Source organism: Leptosomus discolor, chromosome 4 (genome assembly GCF_034619465.1).
Source record: "Leptosomus discolor isolate bLepDis1 chromosome 4, bLepDis1.hap2, whole genome shotgun sequence".
NCBI lineage: Eukaryota > Metazoa > Chordata > Aves > Leptosomiformes > Leptosomidae > Leptosomus > Leptosomus discolor.
In genome coordinates, this window is record NC_141394.1 from 12281982 (window position 1) to 12297629 (window position 15648).

The window sequence follows — 15648 nt, forward strand, 5'->3', positions numbered from 1 at the left end:
AAACTGCCTTCGTTGTAGTAGGAAAAAGACTTTCCCTGTGCCTCAATAAGTCATACCAGCAATATGTTGGTATTATTAGTAGGCTGGAACCATTTAAAAACTTCTCTAGTGGTTGACAGATGCACCCACAGCACCATGTGAAATGTAATAGAGGGGCAACAGAGGAGTAATTGAGGGAGACTTGAGTGAAATGGATTTTCAGTAGAGCCTTTTGAGTTTTTCTTTATTTCATTCATAAAGAGTTATGGCTCCCATATAAATGGAAAATGTTTACGTGAATGTTTATCTTTAATAGTTTCTGGTTGCTCTCTGTGATGTTATGTGTCTGTTAGAGTACAGGAAGAGTTGCTTCAGGGATGATGTTGGGAAAGCCTCCAGTCAGAAGGCCACTGACAATGTTTGTGTCCCAGATGTAAACAACTTTTATTAGACAGGGTCCAAGTAATGTCCAACTTGGAAAGCTTTTTCTGTTATGACAAGGAATAGATCATTCCTGGGCACTTCAGAGTAGAAATACAGCATGTGAGAGAGATGGATTTATGTTAGTAGCTGCTTACTTAAAAGGCTGCAAAAACAATTGAATGGTGAAAATAGCCAAGTGTTCTGTTTAAGGGAGTCTGACAAGTGAGCCAATAGTTCCCTTAAAAACCAAACAAACTGTATCCGTGAAAATGGTATGCTTTCAGGGTTAGGGTTTGAGATACTAGAAGGTACAACTTGAATGTTAGTAAAGCAGAAGTCTTGAACCCAGCTTCCTCTGTCGTGAGACCGAAGGAAGCTTCCTGCATCTTTTAAGTAGAAATCGTTCATTGATGGGCCTAGAATTTTCGGAGCCTCGATCTTGGTATCTACCAGCTGTACTTGTCATCAGACTGGGAAGGGAAGTTCATAAACTGTTTCACCTTGAAGTGTTAAATAAAGAGGTTAACTGCCAGGGAGCTCTTTAGCTCAGCTTCAGAGATCAGTATGTCAATAGTGTTGTTTGAATATCGCAGGAACCATGCGACCAGGGAATGGACAAGAAATCTTACAGTCCCAAGGGACCAACCAGCACCCACCACAGCAGAACCGAGTTCTCCAGCAGCTGCAGCAGGGCGACTGGAGACTACAGCAGCTACACCATTTACATCACCAGCAACAGCAGCAGCCTACGATTCAGGATGCTTACATTCAGCAGGTACAAGTCAGATCTGTTAGACAAGTTTCAAAGAGACACATTACGTTTGTTAATAACACTTGGAATCGTGTGCTAGTTAAATATTTCTGCTGTTGTGGCCTATTTTTTTTTCCTGCTAGAAGAGAGAAGGGGATCATGGCTCCTGCCCCTTCTTTTTAGCTTTGATTTGTCCCTTCATAGGCATTGTAATGCTTATCCTAGAAAGTTTCTTTCTTTGTGCTGTCTTGTGTTATTCAGTTTGACCCTGAATCCCAGCTTGCTTGGAATCACCACTGTGTGGCCCAAAAAAAGGTTTTGTGTGTGTAAACATGCTTGAGATAAATGTTAGGAGTTAGCTAGGTGACGATGCTATGCGTGCAGTAGATGGTTGTACAAACACTGAGTAGGGGTTTTGCAGTTTTTGCTTTCTTGAATTTTTCTTGTTGGTGAAGAGCTTCTTCCTTTCCGTGATTCTTCTGTCCGCCCAGATTTTTCATGGATACCATGTAATCTAACACTGTCCAGCTTGCGCACAGTCAAGTATAATCGCTTATGTTGCATAGCATACATAACTGTAAACGTAACAGAAGAGTAGCTAGGTCAGACAAGAACTTTCAGATCCTGTCCAGGACACCTGTTGCTATGCCTTCCCCTCCCCCCCCCCAAATGATGAGACATATTATCCTTTGAAGCACCGTTGAATTATTGTCCAAAGGGGCTCAGCACTGCTGAAAATGGCAAAAGTTGGGATGTTAATTGGCCTGCCTTAGAAAAGGCAGTGCTGAACATGTAGTCTTAATTTTTTTTGTTTAGCAGGCTGGTATTAATGGGGGCAGGGCGTGGGCTGGGGGAGCTTCCAAAGAGACTCATTAAAATGCAGTGGCTGAGGTGCTGATTCTTGGTTATGCGATGTCTTAAATGAAAAATGCTGTTGAGTCTCAGAAGTGATATTTTAACTGATGCTTCTTCTAAATATCTGGATATATCGAAAGGGGGGATCATGACCTCTTAAAGCTGTTTTCTTTTCAACTACAGTATCAACAAGCAATGCACCAGCAGATGGTCCAACAGCAGCTGTTGATGCAGTCTGTGTACCAGCAGCAACCTTCCCAATCTCAGTATCCTGCTATGGTATGTCAAGAATGGAATGTAGATGGGACAATCTTAAAATACGTGCCTGTAAGTCTGTTGTGAAGATGCAGTGAGAGAAGTTTGTGAGTAGTTGTAGTGAGCTGTGGACACGGTAAATAGTGTGAAGATGAGCATCTAGAATAATATTCAGTTGGGGGGAAAAAAGTTAATCCGAAGTTGTTTGCAAAAGCTTGTCTGGAGTTTGACTTCTGTATTAATCAGACGGGTTATATCTGAAATTTCATTAAGTAGGCATCTATTAACTTGAAACATACTTGATGTTTAAGGTTACCAGTAGCGACCACAGCAATGAATGTATGTTGTGCTACAGAGTGATAGAAGACATGGTGGCATCAAATTCCTATGTTAAAAGTGAGAAAGCTAACTGGCATTATCCGCTCTTTAGAAGTCAGGAGAAATTGTCCTAAAATTTTGATGATTAATATTTAAGAATAGGGTTCCATAAGAACTAATTTACATGCAGTAGCATGTACTTAGGTTGCAATAATGACAAAAAGTTAAATGGTATCACTGACCTGTTAGGGCAGTTTCTTTTCATCCATGTAGTGGGTAGGTCTGGCTTCTTGCTTCTGCTGAAGCTACCAAGCTCTTCTGCAGCATGGTGGTTGTTAGTGCGTTTGGCTGCAAGGCTGGTACTGTTGCTTAGCAGAAGAGATTCACACTGGCCCAGGTGAATTTTGGTAACATGGTGATTATCTTACTTAGGTGCAGCAGTATCAGCAGGCTCTCCTACAGCAGCAGATGCTTGCTCAGCAGCAGCAGCGGTCACAACAGGTGCAGTCTCCTGAATATATCACTTCTCCACAAGACTTCTCACCAGCCTTAATCTCCTACCCTGGGTCACTTCCAGTGCATGCTGGAACAGTCGTAGATTCTCCCTGCCCTGCAAGCAGGCAAGTATTCTGACACAGATGAACCCAAAGGTTAGTTAGTGCTTATATTCCTAATTACGATGAGCCCTACCGAATCCTTGCTTCAATAGTAAGGTATTACTTAAAGCAGTTGGATAGTTGCTGTTTAGTGGTAAAGGATATTTTTGGGAGGAGGGTGGGACACTTAACTTGTTAATGGATGAGCCTGATGCAACTTCTTAAAGAACCTGTTTTCCACTTTTTCTTACTCATGGACTTATTCCAGGAACTGACTGCTAATCCTTTGCTTAGGATGGTCAGTAGACAATCTTGAATGAGGTTATGAGCATGTGAAAGTCACCTCTAACACCCTGTTAAGAGATGCCTTATAATTGGTATTTATTTGTTAGGGCTTCTGACTCTTGTGTCTGTTGATCAGTGGTCTGACTTAAGGATTTTACATGATGAAGTACCCCTTATGAGCAATATGGTCCCTTTGCAGGGGCCTGCAGATTTACTCTTGCTTAATAAGGTATAATAAAAAATGTCTTACCCATGAATTCTTACAAAAACCAGTGTGTGGAATAAGAAAAACTTCCTTTTCTCATTTAAAAATAAGAAAGTCACAGACTTGTCCAGTTTCACTAATATTATGAACTATGTTACGTATTTATATTGGCTCCTCTTAGACTAAATCGAGAGAGAAGCCCTTTGCTGTCATGGGAATGCAGCAGTCTGATGTGCAGTCAGTCTTGACACAGGCTTTCGGTTAACAGCATGACTTAAATGTGCTGCTGTTCTTAATCTCTTCTAGGTTACAGTGTGTTGAAAGAGTAAAAGGCAAAATATTTTCCTGCTGTAGGCTGGATTGATATAATGCCATGTATCGCTGCGACCAGTTTGGCTTCATCTTGCCAATTATGTGGTCTAATCCCTAGCAGAGAGCGCTGTCCTGCACTTCTGTGCCCATATCTGAGACTTGCCAGCTGTACTTTGATCAAGTCTATTGCCAGAGTGCTTTTGTCACACATAACTTCTGAAAGGAATCTTTCCAATCTGGATGGATTTACAGATATTTCCAGTTTCTCTTCTGTGTGTTTGGCTGCAGATTTTGATCCTGCTGTTTAGCTTAAAGCCAATGGCTACAGGTTAGCAATGGTTTGCAATGCATAAGGTTGATCTTGTAATTAAAATATACAACGTCTTATATTAAAGGAAGGAGCAATGAGTTTCTTCTTCACTTGACGTACTAAATGAATTATTGTGTGTTGTCCTTCTCTCAGTAGAAAAAGCCAGTAGTGTTGTGCAATGGCAGCACCCAAGTTGACAGGAGCGAGCCCCTTCCCCTTACTTTTGTCTTGAAGAGGTGGTTCCATGTGGAGCTGGGCTGCAGGTGTGGCCTGCGGAGCCTGGCTAGGCCTAGAGAAAGCACCAGTTAGCATGCAGTAACTTGCTGATTGTGGCTTTTCCTGCTTCAGACAAGCAGGGAAGTGTTAGGCGTAACTTGCTAAAACGTGTGTGAAAGGTTTCCTTATCTGTGTGGATAAGTCTTATAGAAGCAGAAGCTGTGATGTCAACTGGTTAATTCTATTAGTTGAGTGGATGTAGGATTCAAAGACACTTAACTGTGTCTGCCAAGAAAAAAAAAACAATTTGAAAATAATGAGAACTCATGAAAATGCCAAACATATTTAGTTGGTAGGGTTTTTTTTTTTTTTGAGAAAAACAAGACAGTCTCCTATGGCAGTATGGGTACGACCACAGGTGAAATACAGTTTTTGCCCTTGTGTGTTACTTGTTAAAAGGTTCTGTGCTTTGGCTACAGTTCGTAAATTGAAAAATAAAAGTCCAAGGATCGCATACAGAAATGATGTGATCAAACCACATATTTCAAGTGATCTGTTTTCCCTTAAGTTAGCTTTCAGATGCTTTTGGGATAAGCTGTTAATGCACATGTGTTACTTGTATGTAGTGTTTTGGCATAATGTCGTAGATGTTCATCCTGATAAAAATCCTGTAATATTTCTCTTTATTTGCTTCCATGAACTGACTTTACAGGTCAGGTATTCGTGATGCTGAAGCAATTGCCAGTTACCCAAAGCAGAGCATCAATAACCCACCTGATATGTCAGGCTGGAACCCATTTGGAGAGGACAATTTTTCCAAGTTGACAGAGGAGGAGCTGCTGGACAGAGAATTTGACCTGCTAAGATCAAGTAAGGGACGCTTGAAGGCTTAATTTTGCTTCAGAGTAGCTAAGGGCTCTGTAGTTGCTCTGTGGTTCCAACAGCTGTCTGTGGAAAGGCTGTGCAGTCTGGGTACAGAAAATTCTTTCTGAGCATTTGAGGGCGGAGTTGGGCCTGTCGTCTTTCTTTCCTTTCCTTTTTGAAAATGTGTGCAATAGGAACTCACTGTTTAAAATTCATAGTTAGTGGCTGAAATAGTGCAGAAATGGTAATATCTTAGCTCTGAAGTACTGCTTGTCACCTTGGTAGTCAAGAAGCTCTCAACAGCAGAGGTATGTTGTCAGATAGGAAGACAAGTTTGGCTGCTTGCTTAATTCCTTTCCAGCTTTTTTCTTGCATACCAGAGCAGAAGATTCTGTGGGTCTGATATGTCCTTTGAAAATGCCTGAAAGAAAATTGATCTCTTACATTATGTTAATGTTTTGTAATGTCCTTTTTGATGAGTGGCTACATGTAAGGGCTGCTTTATTGTTCTGGTATGGCAATAGTTGAATAAACTTTTTCTTCTTGAAGTCAGTTATCTCAATGGTTTTTACTTGGAATTACTTCCTTTCCTTAATGGCTTAACACATGCTTGTTAGATGCTCTTCCTAAAACTGTTTCGTCAAGATCAGCTTTATTAGTGAGACTTGTAAGATGTGCCAGTGTCAAAAGACAGATTGTATATACTTGGCTGACTATCAGCAAGTTTCTTGGAATTAAAAATGCAGTAAACTTGAATCTCAAGTAATAGGAAAAAAACCCTACCGCACTACATCTTCAATTGACTCTTCGTCTTCTTGGATTTCTGTCCTTTAATGTAGCTGAACAAGGTGTGTGTATTATCTTTTAATCCTTAATGAAAGTGATGGGGTTTTTTGGGGTGGCTTTGGATTTCTTGGTGTAACTCACTTGATGGTTTCAACTTATATCCTGTGTTGATCAAATAAGACTCCTATTTTTGAGATGTGGATGTAGCCTGTGCATATTTTACAGTAAAATGACTTGCTGCTAGCTGGGGGAAACTGATAATGTACCAGCTGAAAAATAAGCATTGTTTCTGAATCCAAGTATAGAATTTGAAATTACTTAGTAGAATGGAATATCTTTAGGCATGTTGCTTCCAGCTGAAGCTTTAGAGGTCTTTTGAAATAATACAGTCTTGAATCTGGAGAAGGTTAGCTTGAACCAAAAAGATGGCACAATGTTACCCATTTCCAGAATCTTAACTGACTGTTGGACTGCTGACTGTAGATATGGTAAGTTTTATGAGACTTATTTGGGTAAGCCACATATTTTGAACAAATATAAGTACAGAAGAAGATATTCACCAAGGACATCTTTCAAGTGGCTTTACATAAAAACTGGAAAATGCTATACAAGAAATAAACTTGCCTGGAGTAGCTCAATAGGCTGGTTATAGTGAGAAGGGGAAATAGAAGATCATTGAATCGTTTAGGTTGGAAAAAACCTTTGAAATCATTGAGTCCAACTTAACCCAGCACTGCCAAGTCTGCCACTAAAACGTGTCCCCAAGTGCAATGTCTGCATGCCATTTAAGTACCTCCAGGGATGGTGACTCCATTTTCCTGGGCAGCCCATTCCAGTGCTTGATAACCCTTTCGGTGAAAATGCTGAATTGTATTCAGACAGTTGGACTTAAAGGACAGAATAACTTGGAGCTGAGTGCGGCTAACTGCTGTCTCTAAATCTCCAGCAGAAAGAACAGCTAACTAGTACTGTAACTGTTATCCAGTTCTTGTACTACTGCATGTGTGAAAATAGTCTGAAGTTTTGAAGGACTAAATCTATTTTGGCATGTTTTTGGCTCACCCCTTAGTGGAGATAAATCAATTCACAGAAGAGCTGGATGTGATAATAAACTTCTTGTGCTGTATCAGAAAAATAAACCTAACAGCATAGTTTTGCTCAGTGATAATAAGCATTAGAGGCTTATTAGTCAGTTGAATACAGAAAACGTAAAAATAAAACGCAAACAAAAAACCCACGTCTGGCTTGGCCAGTAGCACACTAGATGGCAGGCTTGGTTATACGGAACCTGAGATGCAGTTACAGCTTTGCTTGGCCTCGTGGCTTGGTTTCTGTTAGAGGTCTGGGGAGAGGGAGCACTGCCAGCTTCAGTCTCAGTGCATGTGTGTTGGTATGTACACAGAGATGCATAGTTCAAAGAATTCAAAGACCTTCTAACTGTGTTTTTTGGTATGAAGGATGTTGTGCCAAAGATCCTGTGAACTTACCTTGCAGTGTTCATGCCTTTACTCAGTCAAAGCAGAAATATTTATACCTAATTTTGCCTACTAGTACTTTCTCAAACTTAGGTAGGTTAATGAAAAATTGGGAGATTTATTGTACAATTAAGGCTTATAGCCACAGAATTGTCTTCAACTGTATAATACTTTCTGGAATGCCTTCAGATGCATCTTAAAGATAAGGTTTAATTCTTTTTAGATGTAGGTTATCTCTGATGAGAGAAAATGGCTGTTGACTACTAAGTAATTTTTTTGCCCAATCTTTGGGTTTACTGTGAATCATTTTGGCATCTAGAGAAAGGAGAATTGAAGATACAGGTTTGATAAATTGTTCTATTTGCTGTTAGTAAGCCCAATTGCTGTCATGTACAGTGTTATATAAGTCTGTCTTTCTGTGATTTTATGTGGTGCTCAGTAGCATTCAAAACATGAATGCTTTCTTTCCACTTTTAAAAGCCTGGTTTGTGTTTTTAGGCTGGTGCATTACACATAAATTAAAAATATTTTTAAATCTGTCAGATATCTTTAAAGCTGTTGTATTCATGACAGTAGTAGACAATTGATTAAATATACACAGCCTTTGTTAGAGGATTCGGACAGCATCATAATTTCGGGCTAGCGTTACCTTTCGATTTTGGGCATTTAGTAGCTGAATGTCATAGTGTGTGTAGTGATGGGTATTGCTGTGATGATTAATCACTTTTCCTTTAAAAACGAAGCGAACTCATAGAACGAAATACCTTCTTATACTTTGTGAAAGTTTCCATAGTAAAAAGGTGACAGTTGCAGTAAAAAGTAATGTGCAACTGAATGAAAATTCCTGAACTGAGCACCCTTCTGGAGAACTTGGATATGGAGTTAGAGGGTGGAGTTCCTGGTTTTTGTTGTACATCGCTGTTTCTCTGTTGTTATCATCAGTATTAATGATGGCCCAGAAGCAACATGTCATGCTGAGATGCTGACAAGGTTGTGAAGAAAGGGTTTTCTTACAAAGAACACCTGTAACCACTTAATCTGTGCAGAATTGGGAGCCAAGAAAAGGAGCCTGCTTTCTCACCGGGAGAAAAAAGTACTAACGCAGCCTTCATGCTGAATTGCACAAATATTCTTGTTAGGCCCAGAATCATGTTGGTGCTTTGACAGAGGCACCTGTGGGTGCGAAGCCTACAAAGCTATCTGCCCTTCTCCTTTGCAGTACGTACGGTATGAAAGAACTACCTGGGCCATCTGTGCAGGAAAGAGCTGTGGTTCTTGCCAGGCTGTCTGCTTCTCATACTTGGGAAAGCACGGAGACAGCTGTCTCCTGAGGACTCGGGCTGCAACTTACATGGAAACAGCTAGATTCCTTGTTCGTGGTTTTCAATAACTGCGCCGCTCGATGGAAGGGTCTGCAGTGCCATGTGGCACATGATTGTGTGTCTGGCAGCAGTCTGGGCTGCATTCGTACGATTATTCATTCAGGGAAAAAAATTGGGTCTTCATTCAAAGAAAGTTGTGTCTGAAGCACAGTAATGTCTAATACTGACAATCCCTCTGTATGTACTTCTGCCTGTGCAAAGCTGGAGAAACCATCACTGTCTCTTCTCTCTCAAACACTGATAAAGAGAAGTGGATCTTGTTATGAGGAGGAAATGATACTTATGCCTCAGAAGACTGGAGGAATGGCTTGTTCTCTTCCAATAGCCTTAGATTTGATGAACTGACAAATTTTAAACTTGATTTTCCAGGGAAATGCGTGTATATGCCTAGGTGCCACGGAGAAGTTGAAACCTTGTATTTACTCCCTTGCCCTAATTTTTCTTGCATGCTTAGCATTTCAGTGCATTTTGTTTTCCACTGTCCCTAGCCTTGCTGCTCAAGTGGAAGATGCAATCATCTAGAGGCTTGAACTTGTGTAGTCTTGCATGCTGGCGTTGGCAGGGGCTCTCCAAAGGGTGGTTCGAGTTGTTGCCCCCTTAAAAGTTACTCTAGAGTTTGGATGCAAACTGTGCAGCAGTCAACTGACTTTCCTCTGGAGGTGAGAGGACAATAGAACAAAAGTGTTCCACATTCTGCATTTGTAAAGATGCAAGTTGAAGGTTGCTTATGTTTCCTCTAAAACAAAACTGAAAAAAACCCAGGTCCCAAAGCAAAACACTGGGCACACACCCCCTTAGCGCCCCGCTCCCCCCCCCCTCCCCCCCCAACCCAAAACCCAAACAAACTGAAACACCACTCAATCAAAAACCCCAAACCAAATCCTTCCTCCCTGAGGAGAGAAAGCAAGGTTGGTACAACCGTACAGAATTGGGAGTAAGTAGTGCTGTTGGATGTGATGCTTGGTGGTTGGTTGTTTTCAAGGCTTAAAGCCGATGGTATAAAACATACAGCTGCTAGTCTTCTGTGCACTTCGGCTAGTACTTTTTTCTGTGTGGCTGTGTCACTGCAGGATAAATTTGTTTGGGTTGGTTAGTCTCTGCCTACTTCAATATGTATATGTTGAGGTGAAAGCAACTACTTAATCTCCTTCACTAGGAGCCCCCGTCTGGGATGATATTTTAAGTAGGAGTTGCTTGTAATGGAACAACTCCCACTTGTGTTTCTTTTGGAGAGTCTAACAGTGGGTAAGAGTAAGACAATTCACATTATCGACAATTCTATAGGAACAGAACACTTGTCCGTTAAAACCAGGAGGTAATTTCAAACCCCCTGGTCTTTGTACACAGTTTTGATAGGCATCTGTCTGATGGAGATTAGCTCTCTGTCTAGTCCCTGGTGGTTGTCTTAGTAAAGTTTCCTGGTTGCTGCGTTGAAGGACTGCATAGAAAATGTGCAGGTAGCTTGATGTGTAATTAGGGCACAGTTCAGCTGTGTCTCTACAGTGGCAATTTGTCAGGAAGGTCGTGCTGCAAATTGTGTGCAAGAGCAGCTGCTTTGTGTGAAAAAGGGCGAGCAAGATGCCGTGTCTTCTGCATAGAGCATGTGAGGTGTTAGCTGAAGGTGGGACACCCTGTCACAGGGGTATTGTGAGGTGGCTGATGGGCCTTGCTGGACCCTCCCAAGTTGCAATGTGATAGTTGGGCTGCGTGGTCTGGATCTTAAGTTGGCAGCAATGTTAGAGTAAGAGCTTAGGCAGAAAAACTTTTATTGATTATGCCTAGTGCTTTGAATTTTTGACTGTGTTAAAAATCTTTTGTATGTGTCTTTTAAAAAGGGAAAATAAAAAAGTAAAAATCAGTCTTGTAAAAGTTGAAGACCATAAAAAAAGCAGCATTTGTCTATGACACTCAAATTCGTTTTAGTTACTAACAAATGCTAGATTTTTAATAAAAAGTACTCCCAGCTATTTTACTGTGATTGTCAACTCTTCTCTTTTTGTGGCAAAGGCTGGCCAAATCTTGGATAAAAAGAATGATTCTGTGTTTTAGGTAAGCATAATGAATCTGACTTAACCTCAAGCATGTAAAGGACTAGTAGATTCAATTACAGAGTGCATAGGCTGCATTTAACATACAAGAGAGATCCTAAAGTAAGGCATCCCATCACCAGATCCTCCTTGGTGGGACAGGGGGATTAACAATAGGTTTGTGCAGGTTGACTTTCCTGAATTATCAAGAAGTATGAACTCCAGATGTAGGATATCTTTAAAATATCAAAATGCCCCTAATTGAGAGTATATTCCACCCTCACCCCGTACAGTAGATATCTTTGTATAGGCGTAAGTCTTGCCATTTTTATTTTATTTTATTTTTTGTTCTGTTTCATTTTGTTTTTTTACAGACAGGCTGGTGGACAGGAGAGCATCTTCAGATAAGAATGTGGAGCCACATTCTGCTCCACAGAAAAATCCTCCTGAAGATCCCTTTGGTTCTGTTCCTTTCATTTCTCACCCAGGCAAGTTACATGTGTAACATCACTACCTCATATATACATATATATGTACACACATATATATATGTATGGGTATGTATATATGTGCATGTGTATATGTATATATGTGTATGTATACATATGTACATATATGTATATCTGTGTATCTGTTAAGTATGTACATCTGGTTAAATGACCAAAGAATGATAAAGGTGTTGGCTGCCTCATGACATTAGACGGGTCGAAGAGTTTTTCTTAGTATGTCGATTACCTCTGATTAAAAAATACTTCTGCATCCAGTTCTCGGTCCTTGTGCAGTGTGCAGACTGTGTATTTTTTGCAGTGCAAATACATTGGACCAGTGCATATGAATCGCTTGCGTAGAACCAGAAGCGCTTTTGCTAAAGGCAGATAACTTGCTAAGACCAAAGTTTACTTCCCTGCAGTCTGCTTCCAACTCGTGCTGTCGCTGTAGTTCAGTTTTCCATCCAAGTTAAGACTGCAAGCTTCTGCTGCATTTCATGCATAGTTTTGGTGCAGATTGAGTCAAAACAAACCAAATACCTTATGTTATCTGTACATGTGGAGGGGAAGGGGCTTTCATTATTGTGCTTCAGTTCAGCTTTGGCTATTTTTAGCTGGGATGGAAGTAAAAATAACACTGTATGTGAACATTAGTTGTGAATGTGAAACTACATCATTCTGCAACTTAATCACCAGTTTCAACATTTGCTTGATCAGCACTTTTAATTTTTTTTTGGAACCTGTGCCAAAGTAAAGTCTATGTGACAGTTAAATGGTAAAAACACTTCAGTTACTTATGGAGCCTACCTAAGGTTTGTTGAGAGTGCTTGTGTGATAGAAGTGCCTTAATATGACTTTTAAAAACTATTCTTGTAGGAGTTCAAAGGCTTGGATAACATGCCTTAAAATAAACCACTTGGGGTCAACCTAAGTTAGCATCCGTGTTTCCTTTCGCTTTTGTCTTGCGTTCCTGAAGATGGTCTGCTAGGGCTGCTTAATGCTCACAAGTGCTGTGGGACTAGGGGTGGTGAAGAGTGACCAGGATAAGGCTGTTGTGTTCTGCGAGGCAATTTCTAAAAATAAGTCTGCATCTGTGTCTGCTGTTAGAAAGGCTGAATGAACTCGGCTTGGTCTGTTACTGTTTCTCTCTTTGTTCTGCTCGCTCAGAAAGAACAAGTTTGCCTTCTGTCATCCTGTTAATATTTGGTAGATCAGTACAGTGTGAAAGCAATTCTTCAGTGAAGAACCTCTGCTCTGTAGGTGCAGTCTATAGGTGGCATTTTAGAAGGATTTACCCTAGAGTCTTCATTAAAGAGGTCACTTTGTTTCATGGGTGAGCCTAAATTCACATGCAAAATAAACAGTAATAGCTATACTTAATCTGAGATGGTGACTATCAGGTGCTTAGTCTCCTGTCTTGGGTATTCATAGCCACGTGTCTAGGGATTACTTTATTTCTTTCCTCATCTTAGGTCTTAAAACCGTGTTTGCTCATTGCTGTTTTTCAGATAGTTATCTTACAGCTTAGATTGTAATGATTGGCCTCGCTGTATTATGTCCTATGTTTTGGTTTTGTTGCTTAGAATCTAAGCTTTAATTCTTGACAAACTAAAAAACAAAGGGAGATGCCTTCTCTTAAGGAAAGAAAAAAAAAACCAACAAAAAAAAAAACAAACAAAAAATTCAGTCACGGCTAAAAAAGCAGAGAAAAGTTGAGTTGGTTGTGAACTGTTACCTGTTTCACTGGGGAAAAAAAAAAGTCATACATTTTTCAATAGCCTTTTTTCTGCTGACTGATAACTGGAGTTTAAACAAGTGTACATACTGGCTTGGTTTCCAGGAAGGTATTTTTAATTCTGTGTTGACAGTGACTTACACTTGGCAAACAAACCTGCTACGATCGATCTTTAAATCTGAAGATAGGTCTTTGAAAAGCTGCTTTGTTTTCCCCACGGAATTGTTCTTGTAAATGTCTTGACATGAGGCGTTTGTTGTAAGACAACTAAGAAAAGGAGAATAGTGTTGACTTAGACATATTTTATTTCTAGGTGAGGGCTCTCTAGAGCAAACTTGACAAATGTCCCTAATATTTTGATTTCCCATTGTACTTAACGTGTCTGTATAATATGTTCCTTCTGATGTGCTCCTTGTGATTGTAAAAGATTTAACTGAAAAATAAACCGCATGTATACCTTACTTGGGGCATCAAAGGGAAGATGACTGAATAGCAAGTGGAACAGAGGTTTAATACCTTGAGTGCAAGTCCAGTGTTTGGGTGAGACTGTCTTGATCTAGTTAGAGCAGGAGTTTCACTTCCTTATTGTAATGTATCTACAGTGCAAATACCGTGGTATCGCTGTTCATCCAGGTTTCTGACTACTGGATTTTGACTTCTTGAATTATGATGAGGTGAAATACTGATGTTAACAACACAGGCTATTTAAAATAAATGAAGAAAATCTTCCTTTTTTACAAAGCAACAGTTTGTATTGAAGATGTGTTCTTCTGTATTAACAACCTTTGAGTTGGAACTGTGGTGTCTTTCTGTGGTGGGTTTTTGTTTTGTGTTTTGCTGTGTGTCATAGGTCTCAGGGTCATAAATGTTCTGTATGGACTGTAGCTGATCAGAGTCACACAGTATTTCTTTTGTTTTGGAGGCTTAAGGGTTCTCTGCTGAAAGCAGCACTTGACTAAATACTTCACTAATTCCTATCATCTGATGTGAGATATCAGCAAGAAGCTGAAGATCAGGCACCATCTTTTGACTGAACAGCATAACATCAAGTGACGGAAGTCCAGCAAAATAAGTGCTATCAGGTGCATTTACATGTGTCCAGGAAGGTAATGAAAGGGAGATGCAGACGTTGCAATCAGAAATCTTCTGTCGTCGCTGGAAAGGACCATGGCATGCTATGAATTATGAGTTCTTGGGATTTTTCCTGAGGAGCTCAGGGAGCTTTCGAGGCAGCTGCTGTTGCAAGGATCACCAGGAAGGAGAACCTGGACCTGGATGGACTAAGGCTGCTTATCTGTCAGAGCTGCTGTGCTTGTTCTTCTTGGGTGGGAATGGAGAGCCAGCAGCGACATGTGTGTCACTTGACATGCCATGCAGAGGACATATAGCAGTGTGAAATGAACCAACAATTTACTGGCTTCCTTGTATTATAGTTGATAGGAAAACAGTGAAGCAGCACTTACTGTTACTCACACTTGGTGTATATCCTATTAAAAGTGTTCTCACAAGTTCTACTTGTAAACTTGCTATACATGCTATTTTATGTCTATAATGTTTGTGGGAAATAGTAATGGCTTAGAACTTGGGATGGCTGGAAAAGAAAATTGGCTTGAGAAACAATTCCAGTGCTCAATCTAATAGAAACAAAACTAACTTCTTATGAAAAAGAGAGAAGAAAGCACAGGTGAATAACCAGTAATGGGGCATTTAGGACAGGCACCTCATGTGGAAAACAGATTCTGGTTCTGGAATGCCTGAAATGCTGGATAGTGGCAGTGGAACATTGGCTCCTGTGGTCAGCGTTTTGGAATGGAAGCTTGTAATTCCAGTGTGTGTTAACGAGCCTGTGTCATAACATCCTTTAATGTCAACGTTTCGGAAACTCAGGGAAGACACACGTTTTCTGCTATCTTCAAATTATAAGAAGAAAATGTCGTGAATATTGCAGTTTGCTGTTGAGTTGTACTCTGGCATTTTGCTGTTTTATGTATTCTGATTCTTGCTGGGATTAAACTGGGCTAGATTGCCTTTTGCTTCCCTCAGCTTAATACTGCAATTCAGAGAAGTAATAAAAGATTTGAGGTAACTCTCAAAAAGATGCAGATGGACTGTGTGAGAAATGGAGATGTTGGGAAACCTTGACTGGAATTTCTTCGCAAGTGCTGACCTCAAGCTGTCCACTAGGCGTTTTGCTGCTGTGGAGAATCTCGGTGAGCTGTTTTCTGGCTTGTCTCATGGGATAAGGCTCTAGATCAGGTTATCTATTAAACTGTTCTACTGAATGCTTGTAAAGCTATGGTGCTTCTTGATCAATTCACTTGTTCTTTGTAACGTAGGTAACCCCTTCCCAGTCACTGCATGCATGTTCACTTTGTCAGCTGGGGGT

General features: G+C 40.4%; 1 protein-coding gene across 2 annotated transcripts in view; it reads left to right on the plus strand.

Moving 5' to 3' along the window:
- BMP2K (BMP2 inducible kinase) overlaps positions 1 to 15648 on the plus strand; it is a 60538-nt gene that overhangs the window by 36897 nt on the left and 7993 nt on the right. Inside the window, exons 11-15 of one of the 2 annotated variants that reach the window (XM_086463752.1) lie at positions 996 to 1221; positions 2149 to 2287; positions 3014 to 3201; positions 5218 to 5375; positions 11414 to 11527. In XM_086463752.1, the coding sequence (XP_086319878.1) occupies positions 996 to 1221; positions 2149 to 2287; positions 3014 to 3201; positions 5218 to 5375; positions 11414 to 11527 (825 nt within the window). The remainder of the gene's footprint in view (positions 1 to 995; positions 1222 to 2148; positions 2288 to 3013; positions 3202 to 5217; positions 5376 to 11413; positions 11528 to 15648) is intronic. The other variant, XM_086463753.1, reaches the window with a different exon arrangement.